The sequence below is a fragment of the Coregonus clupeaformis genome, unplaced genomic scaffold, assembly GCF_020615455.1.
Source record: "Coregonus clupeaformis isolate EN_2021a unplaced genomic scaffold, ASM2061545v1 scaf0143, whole genome shotgun sequence".
Lineage (NCBI taxonomy): Eukaryota > Metazoa > Chordata > Actinopteri > Salmoniformes > Salmonidae > Coregonus > Coregonus clupeaformis.
In genome coordinates, this window is record NW_025533598.1 from 120,001 (window position 1) to 132,396 (window position 12,396).

At 44.6% G+C, this 12,396-nt stretch overlaps 1 protein-coding gene across 1 annotated transcript in view; it reads right to left on the bottom strand.

Annotated features, from left to right (window-relative positions):
• Nucleotides 1-7,158, bottom strand: part of LOC121541373 (protocadherin Fat 3) — a gene marked incomplete at its 3' end in the record, with an annotated part of 101,766 nt that extends 94,608 nt beyond the window's left edge. Inside the window, 4 exon segments of the mRNA XM_045213705.1 lie at nucleotides 1,101-1,254; nucleotides 3,981-4,186; nucleotides 4,605-4,709; nucleotides 6,967-7,158. Coding sequence (XP_045069640.1) covers nucleotides 1,101-1,254; nucleotides 3,981-4,186; nucleotides 4,605-4,709; nucleotides 6,967-7,158 — 657 coding nt within the window.
• Between the last annotated feature and the right edge of the window lie 5,238 nt (nucleotides 7,159-12,396).

Below are 12,396 nucleotides of genomic sequence, written 5' to 3' on the forward strand. Positions count from 1 at the left end.
GAGCTACCTTAGCAGTGCCCCCAGCAACACTCAGGCCTCTCTAACCTACTAGTCCTTGGTCGGACAAAACAGGAAATAGAGCTACCTTAGCAGTGCCCCCAGCAACACTCAGGCCTCTCTAACCTACTAGTCCTTGGTCGGACAAAACAGGAAATAGAGCTACCTTAGCAGTGCCCCCCAGCAACACTCAGGCCTCTCTAACCTACTAGTCCTTGGTCGGACAAAACAGGAAATAGAGCTACCTTAGCGGTGCCCCCAGCAACACTCAGGCCTCTCTAACCTACTAGTCCTTGGTCGGACAAAACAGGAAATAGAGCTACCTTAGCAGTGCCCCCAGCAACACTCAGGCCTCTCTAACCTACTAGTCCTTGGTCGGACAAAACAGGAAATAGAGCTACCTTAGCGGTGCCCCCAGCAACACTCAGGCCTCTCTAACCTACTAGTCCTTGGTCGGACAAAACAGGAAATAGAGCTACCTTAGCGGTGCCCCCAGCAACACTCAGGCCTCTCTAACCTACTAGTCCTTGGTCGGACAAAACAGGAAATAGAGCTACCTTAGCAGTGCCCCCAGCAACACTCAGGCCTCTCTAACCTACTAGTCCTTGGTCGGACAAAACAGGAAATAGAGCTACCTTAGCAGTGCCCCCAGCAACACTCAGGCCTCTCTAACCTACTAGTCCTTGGTCGGACAAACCAGGAAATAGAGCTACCTTAGCGGTGCCCCCAGCAACACTCAGGCCTCTCTAACCTACTAGTCCTTGGTCGGACAAAACAGGAAATAGAGCTACCTTAGCGGTGCCCCCAGCAACACTCAGGCCTCTCTAACCTACTAGTCCTTGGTCGGACAAAACAGGAAATAGAGCTACCTTAGCGGTGCCCCCAGCAACACTCAGGCCTCTCTAACCTACTAGTCCTTGGTCGGACAAAACAGGAAATAGAGCTACCTTAGCAGTGCCCCCAGCAACACTCAGGCCTCTCTAACCTACTAGTCCTTGGTCGGACAAAACAGGAAATAGAGCTACCTTAGCGGTGCCCCCAGCCACACTCAGGCCTCTCTAACCTACTAGTCCTTGGTCGGACAAAACAGGAAATAGAGCTACCTTAGCGGTGCTGCTGACCCCGTTGGTCCCGTAGAGCTTCATCCCACGGTCCACCGCCCGTACCTCCAGCTCCACCCGCTGCCCCGGGATTGGTTGGCCCGTCAGGGTCACGACCCCGCTGGTGGGGTGCACTGAGAACAGCTCCACACGCTCCCTGGAGATAAGTCAAAATCAAACTTTCTTTTATAAAAGCACATTTCTTACAATGTTGGTTTTGACTCAGACAAGGCTTACTTACCTGACTCACAAAGAGAATAAGGGAACATTCTACAGCGCCTTCAGAAAGTATTCACAACCCCTCAACCTTTTTCCACATTTTGTTGTGTTTACAGCCTGAATTTAAAATGGATTAAATTGAGATTTTGTGTCACTGGCCTACACAAAATACCCAATAATGTCAAAGTGGAATTATGTTTTTAGAAATGTTTACAAAATTAATAAAGCTGAAATGTTTTGAGTCAATAAGTATTCAACTGCTTCGTTGTGGCAAGCCTAAATAAGTTCAGGAGGAAACATGTTCTTAACAAGTCATATAATAAAGTTGCATAGATTCAATGATAGTGGTTAACATGAATTTTAATAATAATAATTAATAAAAATAATTTTTATAATATCTTTATAAATAAATAATTAAATGTGAGAAATATTAAAAACACAATACATTTCCAGCTCAAAGGTTGTGAGTTCGATTCCCGCTGGGAACCACCGTATGTGTAAAATGTATGACTGTAAGTCACTTTGGGATAAAAGTATCTGCTAAATGGCAGATATTATAACAGTACCGGTCAAACGTTTTAGAACACCTACTCATTCAAGGGTTTTTCTTTATTTTTTCAATGTTTTACATTGTACAATAATAATGAAGACATCAAAACTATGAAATAACACACATGGAATCATGTAGTAACCAAACAAGTGGTAGACAAATCAAAATATATTTTATTTTTGAGATTCTTCAAATAACCACCCTTTGCCTTGATGACAGCTTTGCACACTCTTGGCATTCTCTCAATCAGATTGTCACGCCCTGGCTCTGGGGACTCTTGTATGTTGAGCCAGGGTGTTAGTTTCTTTGTGTAGTGTCTATGTTTCGTTTTCTATGTTCTGTTCTAGGTTATGTGTTTCTATGTTGGCCGGGGTGGTTCTCAATCAGAGGCAACGAGAATCAGCTGTTGCTTGTTGTCTCTGATTGGGAACCATACTTAGGCAGCCTTTTGTGCACTTGTGATTCGTGGGATCTTGTTCCGTTTAGGTTTGTGTTTATGACCGAGGACTTCACGTTTCGTTTTGTTGTTTTGTATCGTGTTGGTAAAGTACTAATAAAAGATGTACACATTTCACGCTGCGCCTTGGTCCGCTCATTACGACGAACGTGACACAGATTCATGAGGTAGTCTCCTGGAATGCATTTCAATTAACAGGTATGCCTTGTTAAAAGTTGATTTGTGGAATTTCTTTCATTCTTAATGGGTATACAGAAGGGGTATACAGAAGATAGCCCTATTTGGTAAAAGACCAAGTCCATATTATGGCAAGAACAGCTCAAATAAGCAAAGAGAAACGACAGTCCATCATTACTTTAAGACATGAAGGTCAGTCAATACGGAAAATTTTGAATGTTTCTTCAAGTGCAGTCGCAAAAACCATCCAGCGCTATGATGAAACTGGCTCTCATGAGGACCGCCACAAGAATGGAAGACCCATAGTTACCTCTGCTGCAGACGATAGGTTCATTAGAGTTACCAGCCTCAGAAATTGCAGCCCAAATTGCAGCTTCACAGAGTTCAAGTAACAGACACATCTCAACATCAACTGTTCAGAGGGGACTGTGTGAATCAGGCCTTCATGGTCGAATTGCTGCAAAAAAACCACTACTAAAGGACACCAATAAGAAGAACCTGCTTGGGCCAAGAAACACGAAACACGAGAAAACAAGAAACATGAGCAATGGACATTAGACCGGTGGAAATGTGTCCTTTGGTCTGGAGTCCAAATTTGAGATTTTTGATTCAAACCGCTGTGTCTTTGTGAGACGCGGTGTGGGTGAACGGATGATCTCCGCATGTGTAATTCCCACTGTAAAGCATGGAGGAGGAGGTGTTATGGTGTGGGGTGCTTTGCTGGTGACACTGTCTTTGATTTATTTAGAATTCAAGGCACACTTAACCAGCATGGCTACCACAGCATTCTGCAGCGATACGCCATCCCATCTGGTTTGGGCTTAGTGGGACTATAATTTGTTTTTCAACAGGACAATGACCCAAAACACACCTCCAGGCTGTGTAAGGGCTATTTGACCAAGAAGGAGAGTGATGGAGTGCTGCATCAGATGACCTGGCCTCCATAATCACCCGACCTCAACCCAATTGAGATGGTTTGGGATGAGTCGGACGGCAGAGTGAAGGAAAAGCAGCCAACAAGTGCTCAGCATATGTGGGAACTCCTTCAAGACTGTTGGAAAAGCATTCCAGGTGAAGCTGGTTCAGAAAATGCCAAGAGTGTGCAAAGCTGTCATCAAGGCAAAGGGTGGCTACTTTGAAGAATTTTAAATATAAAATATATTTTTATTTGTTAAACACTTTTTTTGTTACTACATGATTCCATATGTGTTATTTCATAGTTTTGATATATTCACTATTATTCTACAATGTAAAAAAAAATGTTTAAAAAATGAAGAAAAATCCTTAAATGAGTAGGTGTGTCCCAAAGTTGACTGGTACTGTATATTATTAAAATATATAAACTAAGCTAGTGAAACAACAGTAGAACTACCTATTGGATCCAACACAAAAGGTCACAAAAAGGTCACAGCATACTTTACACGATTAAAAATGAACAACAACGTAGAAAGAGAAGTTGTAGAAAGGAACAATGTAATACCTGAAGAAGTAGTAAAACTGCCCGTTGGATCCTACGTCTGCGTCCGTGGCCGTTACTCTGCCCACACTGGCGCCTAGCAGGGAGCCCTCAGGGACCACGAAGGAGTAGGAGGTCGGGGCAAACAGAGGTCGAAGGTCATTCATGTCTAGGATGTTGACGTAGACGGTGGTGAAGGCCTCCAGCCTGCCTTGCGCTGTGGCCCGCACCTACACACAAACACACACACACACACACACACAGACACACCACACGCACACCACACGCACACACATGATTGATTGATTTATTGGGAAAAGATGTACAGAGTCATTCACTAACATCAGGGTACCTCCCGGTTCATCATGTGGTGTGTCTGTCTGTCTGTGTGTGTGTGTGTGTGTGTGTGTGTCTGTGTGTCTGTGTGTGTGTGTATGTGTGTGTGTCTGTGTGTGTGTGTGTCTGTGTGTGTGTGTGTGTGTGTGTGTGTGTGTGTGTGTGTGTGTGTGTGTGTGTGTGTGTGTGTGTGTGTGTGTGTGTGTGTGTGTGTGTGTGTGTGTGTGTGTGTGTGTGTGTGTGTGTGTGTGTGTGTGTGTGTGTGTGTGTGCGTGAGTGTGTGTGTGTGTGTGTGTCTGTGTGTCTCCTCACCGTCAGTGTATAATTGTCCTGCACCTCTCGGTTTAAGGTGCCCCCACTGCCTCCGTTGGTCTGCACCCTCAGGAAGCTGAAGTCCCCCAGCACCAGGTCCTCAGCCTGGGGACCAATTAGATCAAGTAGATTAGTAGATTAGCCCATTAGTAGATCCGTCGACAATTAGGGAATCGAATACGACAGATTTAAATATGCGTCCCAATTGGCACCCTATTCCCTATATGGGGGAAGGGACGGACATGGAGGGACAGGAAAGGACAGGGTTCTGGTCAGAGTAGTGCACTACACAGTCGATCTACCAGTCGAACCATTTCAGTGGCCTTGTAGTTAGGTCCTCCCTGAGATTGGACTACCAGTCGAACCATTTCAGTGGCCTTGTAGTTAGGTCCTCCCTGAGATTGGACTACCAGTCGAACCATTTCAGTGGCCTTGTAGTTAGGTCCTCCCTGAGATTGGAAGGTCTGTAGTCCGATCCCGGCCGAGTCATACCAAAGACTTAAAAAATGGGACCCGATGTCACTCAGCATTGAGGAGATAGATTGGGGGTAAGGCATCAAGCTGTCTCACTATACAGAAACAGGAGATAGACTAGTGTCCTGTCCAGGGGGTGTACTGTACATCAAGCTGTCTCACTACAGAAACAGGAGATAGACTAGTGTCCTGTCCAGGGGGTGTACTGTACATCAAGCTGTCTCACTACAGAAACAGGAGATAGACTAGTGTCCTGTCCAGGGGTGTACTGGTACATCAAGCTGTCTCACTACAGAAACAGGAGATAGACTAGTGTCCTGTCCAGGGGGTGTACTGTACATCAAGCTGTCTCACTACAGAAACAGGAGATAGACTAGTGTCCTGTCCAGGGGGTGTACTGTACATCAATCTGCCTCACTACAGAAACAGGAGATAGACTAGTGTCCTGTCCAGGGGGTGTACTGTACATCAAGCTGTCTCACTACAGAAACAGGAGATAGACTAGTGTCCTGTCCAGGGGGTGTACTGTACATCAAGCTGTCTCACTACAGAAACAGGAGATAGACTAGTGTCCTGTCCAGGGGGTGTACTGTACATCAAGCTGTCTCACTACAGAAACAGGAGATAGACTAGTGTCCTGTCCAGGGGGTGTCCTGTACATCAAGCTACAGAAACAGGAGATAGACTAGTGTCCTGTCCAGGGGGTGTCCTGTACATCAAGCTGTCTCACTACAGAAACAGGAGATAGACTAGTGTCCTGTCCAGGGGGTGTCCTGTACATCAAGCTACAGAAACAGGAGATAGACTAGTGTCCTGTCCAGGGGGTGTCCTGTACATCAAGCTGTCTCACTACAGAAACAGGAGATAGACTAGTGTCCTGTCCAGGGGGTGTACTGTACATCAAGCTGTCTCACTACAGAAACAGGAGATAGACTAGTGTCCTGTCCAGGGGGTGTCCTGTACATCAAGCTACAGAAACAGGAGATAGACTAGTGTCCTGTCCAGGGGGTGTCCTGTACATCAAGCTACAGAAACAGGAGATAGACTAGTGTCCTGTCCAGGGGTGTCCTGTACATCAAGCTACAGAAACAGGAGATAGACTAGTGTCCTGTCCAGGGGGTGTCCTGTACATCAAGCTACAGAAACAGGAGATAGACTAGTGTCCTGTCCAGGGGGTGTCCTGTACATCAAGCTACAGAAACAGGAGATAGACTAGTGTTCTGTCCAGGGGGTGTCCTGTACATCAAGCTACAGAAACAGGAGATAGACTAGTGTCCTGTCCAGGGGGTGTCCTGTACATCAAGCTACAGAAACAGGAGATAGACTAGTGTCCTGTCCAGGGGGTGTCCTGTACATCAAGCTACAGAAACAGGAGATAGACTAGTGTCCTGTCCAGGGGGTGTCCTGTACATCAAGCTACAGAAACAGGAGATAGACTAGTGTCCTGTCCAGGGGTGTCCTGTACATCAAGCTACAGAAACAGGAGATAGACTAGTGTCCTGTCCAGGGGGTGTCCTGTACATCAAGCTACAGAAACAGGAGATAGACTAGTGTCCTGTCCAGGGGGTGTCCTGTACATCAAGCTACAGAAACAGGAGATAGACTAGTGTCCTGTCCAGGGGGTGTCCTGTACATCAAGCTACAGAAACAGGAGATAGACTCCTGCTCCTATGAGCCGTTCTGGATCAGACAAGCCAAGGCTACTAACTTTACACAGTCGATCTAGGGCGTCCATATTGATTAAAAAACAACAGATTTAAGTGATATGTTGTATTACTGAACAGAGAATGGCACTCAAATGGCACCCTGTTTCCTAAATAGTGCACTACTTTTGACCAGAGCCCTATGAACAGAGCCCTAATGGATTGTGAATTGACCTCCTTCCTACCTGGAAGATGCCCTCGCTGTCCCCAGCCTCGATGGAGTACCTGACCTGCCAGGTGAGAGCCGGGTCCAGGACCACACCCATCCTCACAGAACTCTGGGTGTAGGTCCTGGCCGCAGAGTTCTGCATTAGAATAGAATAGAACAGGGGCGCTTGTGAGGTCGTGTTTTTCCCGAGCTCCTTCTGAAATTGCATTTATTGAATACTTTCTTTGCTCTTTGACCCCAAAAGACCTAGGAAACACAGCCTTTGAATTTTTTTTTATATTCTTTTTTTATTTCACCTTTATTTAACCAGTTAAGCCAGTTGAGAACAAGTTCTCATTTACAACTGCGACCTGGCCAAGATAAAGCAAAGCAGTGCGATAAAAACAACAACACAGAGTTACATATGGAATAAACAAAACGTACAGTCAATAACAGAAAATATATATACAGTGTGTGCAACTGTAGTAAGTTATGGAGGTAAGGCAATAAATAGGCCATAGTGCAAAATAATTACAATTTAGTATTAACACTGGAGTGATAGATGTGCAGAAGATGATGTGCAAATAGAGATACCGGGGTGCAAATGAGCAAAATAAATAACAATATGGGGATGAGGTAGTTGGGTGGGCTAATTACAGATGGGCTGTGTACAGGTGCAGTGATCGGTAAGGTGCTCTGACAACTGATGCTTAAAGTTAGTGAGGGAGATAAGAGTCTCCAGCTTCAGAGATTTTTGCAGTTCGTTCCAGTCATTAGCAGCAGAGAACTGGAATGAATGGTGGCCAAAGGAGGTGTTGGCTTTGGGGATGACCAGTGAGATATACCTGCTGGAGCGCAGACTACGAGTGGGTGTTGCTATGGTGACCAATGAGCTAAGATAAGGCGGGGATTTGCCTAGCAGTGATTTATAGATGACCTGGAGCCAGTGGGTTTGGCGACGAATATGTAGTGAGGGCCAGCCAACGAGAGCGTACAGGTCACAATGGTGGGTAGTATATGGGGCTTTGGTGACAAAACGGATGGCACTGTGATAGACTACATCCAATTTGCTGAGTAGAGTGTTGGAGGCTATTTTGTAAATGACATCGCCGAAGTCAAGGATCGGTAGGATAGTCAGTTTTACGAGGGCATGTTTGGCAGCATGAGTGAAGGAGGCTTTGTTGCGAAATAGGAAGCCGATTCTAGATTTAACTTTGGATTGGAGATGCTTAATATGAGTCTGGAAGGAGAGTTTACGGTCTAACCAGACACCTGGGTATTTGTAGTTGTCCACATACTCTAGGTCAGACCCGCCGAGAGTAGTGATTCTAGTCGGGCGGGCGGGCGCAAGCAGCGTTCGATTGAAGAGCATGCATTTAGTTTTACTTTTGTTCAACTTTTATTTTAAGTTTTAATGCGTAAATGTGCGCATAAACCTGCAAAAGTTTAAGTTCAGCTTTACTGACAAAAAGAGAAAACACGAGGAGCTCGAGGTCTTCAACAAGCAGCGGCTCCTCCCCTCAGATCGGCGAAAAAATGGACGCAGAGGATTTGAAGGCAGAGATTTCTTCTTCTTTACATTTAATCTATACTCAAGTCGGAGCTCAAGGAGGTGCTCAATGAAAACTTTCCATTTCATTAAGTCGGAGTTACAAGCAGTCAAGAATGAACTCGCAACGCATACGCTAAACGGTTTGCGCTGAACTGAAGACAACTGATGGAAACAAGGCACGACTACACCACAAACCACAGTTAAGAAGCTCGAAACTGATGTGGCTAGCCTTAAGGAACCAATGCATAAATGTACAAAGTCATATGCGAAGATCCAATATCAGGATCACGGGGTTAGCTGAGGAGGTTAGCTCAAGTTCTACTTCATCGGTCTCAAAGTTATTGAAGGAAGCCCTCAAAATGGATAAGTGGCTTTTCCTGCCCGGCTCCGTATAACGTACAACGGCACCGAGAAGGAGTTCCAAGACCCCCATAAGGCGATGGCCTTCGTAAAGGCCAACATTCTACCGAGGTCGGACGAAGCAATGGACGAATGTGTCTAGCACTGCTGACTCAGTCTCTCTTTTTTTAGATATAGCGTTGCCAGTGGCATCGGTTGATGTTGTTATTATTTGGTAACGTTAGTGTCTTAATTCTGGTGAGTCAATTCTCCTTTTGTTTTACATTTCATTTCTCGATGGTACCCGTATCCAGGTTAGATAAAGCATAGTTCTATTATTAGGCTATGTCCTTTCTTTAAAATATGTCCCCTGTAGCTCAGTTGGTAGAGCATGGCGCTTGCAACGCCAGGGTTGTGGGTTCGTTTCCCACGGGGGGCCAGTATGAAAAATGTATGCACTCACTAACTGTAAGTCGCTCTGGATAAGAGCGTCTGCTAAATGACTAAAATGTCAAATGTAATGTTGCTCCTAGTGTTATTGATGTAAGATGTGATTTATAAAATGTTTTATACTTTCTTTAAAAACAGTCTAGTTTTGGGATGTAAATAACTATTTTTTTTTATTTGTTATGGCAACTTGTTTTAAATCCTTCACTATTTCAGCAGGGCTCTCTACTCGTTAGGTTTAGTGTTCCCCACTAAAAGCTACTCGTTAGGTTTAGTGTTCCCCACTACAAGCTACTCGATAGGTTTAGTGTTCCCCACTACAAGCTACTCGATAGGTTTAATGTTCCCCACTACAAGCTACTCGTTAGGTTTAGTGTTCCCCACTACAAGCTACTCGATAGGTTTAGTGTTCCCCACTACAAGCTACTCGATAGGTTTAGTGTTCCCCACTACAAGCTACTCGTTAGGTTTAGTGTTCCCCACTACAAGCTACTCGTTAGGTTTAGTGTTCCCCACTACAAGCTACTCGATAGGTTTAGTGTTCCCCACTACAAGCTACTCGTTAGGTTTAGTGTTCCCCACTACAAGCTACTGCTAGGTTTAGTGTTCCCCACTACAAGCTACTCGTTAGGTTTAGTGTTCCCCACTACAAGCTACTCGATAGGTTTAGTGTTCCCCACTACAAGCTACTCGTTAGGTTTAGTGTTCCCCACTACAAGCTACTCGTTAGGTTTAGTGTTCCCCACTACAAGCTACTCGTTAGGTTTAGTGTTCCCCACTACAAGCTACTCGTTAGGTTTAGTGTTCCCCACTACAAGCTACTCGATAGGTTTAGTGTTCCCCACTACAAGCTACTCGTTAGGTTTAGTGTTCCCCACTACAAGCTACTCGTTAGGTTTAGTGTTCCCCACTACAAGCTACTCGATAGGTTTAGTGTTCCCCACTACAAGCTACTCGTTAGGTTTAGTGTTCCCCACTACAAGCTACTCGATAGGTTTAGTGTTCCCCACTACAAGCTACTCGTTAGGTTTAGTGTTCCCCACTACAAGCTACTCGATAGGTTTAGTGTTCCCCACTACAAGCTACTCGTTAGGTTTAGTGTTCCCCACTACAAGCTACTCGTTAGGTTTAGTGTTCCCCACTACAAGCTACTCGATAGGTTTAGTGTTCCCCACTACAAGCTACTCGTTAGGTTTAGTGTTCCCCACTACAAGCTACTCGATAGGTTTAGAGTTCCCCACTACAAGCTACTCGTTAGGTTTAGTGTTCCCCACTACAAGCTACTCGATAGGTTTAGTGTTCCCCACTACAAGCTACTCGATAGGTTTAGAGTTCCCCACTACAAGCTACTCGTTAGGTTTAGTGTTCCCCACTACAAGCTACTCGATAGGTTTAGTGTTTACTACAAGCTACTCGATAGGTTTGGAGTTCCCCACTACAAGCTACTCGATAGGTTTAGTGTTCCCACTACAAGCTACTCGTTAGGTTTAGTGTTCCCCACTACAAGCTACTCGATAGGTTTAGTGTTCCCCACTACAAGCTACTCGATAGGTTTAGAGTTCCCCACTACAAGCTACTCGATAGGTTTAGTGTTCCCCACTACAAGCTACTCGATAGGTTTAGTGTTCCCCACTACAAGCTACTCGTTAGGTTTAGTGTTCCCCACTACAAGCTACTCGATAGGTTTAGTGTTCCCCACTACAAGCTACTCGAGTAGGTTTAGAGTTCCCCACTACAAGCTACTCGTTAGGTTTAGTGTTCCCCACTACAAGCTACTCGATAGGTTTAGTGTTCCCCACTACAAGCTACTCGTTAGGTTTAGTGTTCCCCACTACAAGCTACTCGATAGGTTTAGTGTTCCCCACTACAAGCTACTCGATAGGTTTAGAGTTCCCCACACAGCACTGATAGGTTTAGTGTCCCACTACAAGCTACTCGTTAGGTTTAGTGTTCCCCACTACAAGCTACTCGTTAGGTTTAGTGTTCCCCACTACAAGCTACTCGATAGGTTTAGTGTTCCCCACCACAAGCTACTCGATAGGTTTAGTGTTCCCCACTACAAGCACATTATGTGTGGATATCTTTGCGTGGGGATTAGCGGTTACCTTGTTCTATGAAGTGACCAGGGTGGGTTTTTTTTCATACCAGACTTCAGAGTATTGTTTGTTTATGTTTTTTATTTTATTATTCAACTTTGGGGGTTTTCATTTGCTCTTTTTGTAAAAAAAATTAATGGGTCAGTTGTTATTGTCATCTAGCATTTATCCTTTTCCCACCTGACTTCACATGGCAAGGCCTAATATCATGAGAGGGACAGCTGGTTGCTCTGTCACTTTTGTTAGCTGGAATGTAAAATCTTTAAATCACTCAGTGAAACGTAAAAGGGTTCTTGTGCATTTAAATCAACTTAAAGTAGATATCGCCTTTCTTCAGGAGACACATCGCCACACTTTCGACTACTCTCGTTTAAAAGGAGGGTGTGTCAGTCAGTCATATCATTTCAATTTTCATTCTAAAACTAGAGGAGCAGCCATTTTGATTAGTAAGAACATACTGTTCGCAATGTTAAGTGTAGACGCAGACTCATCAGGCCGTTTCATTATTGTAGCAGGAAGACTATAGTACATCTGTTATCTTAGCTAACATTTATGCACCAAATTGGGACAACAGTTCATTCTTCACAAATATATTTTTCTCGATTGCCAAATACGGATACACACCACCTAATAGTAGTTGGTGATATGAATTGTGTCGCCCAATCTGGATGGTAGCTCTCCTAGGGTATCATCTGCATCGAAGACAGTACTCACCATTTAGCTATTTCTTCAGACCTATGGCATACCTGATGTGTGGCGTTTCTCCACACAGCTAGGGAGTATTATTTTTTAATAAGACCTTCTCTCGTCTAGACTACTTTTTCCTAGAAAATTGATTTCTGCCACTTATCATAGAGTGTGATTACCAAGCTATAGTCATTTCGGATCATTCTCCTATTCTTACTATGAAACTACTTACACCAAATACACAGCCTAATTATCGCCCTCATTTAGCAGACGCTCTTATCCAGAGCGACTTACAGGAGCAATTTAGGGTTAAGTGCCTTGCTCAAGGGCACGTCGACAGATTTTT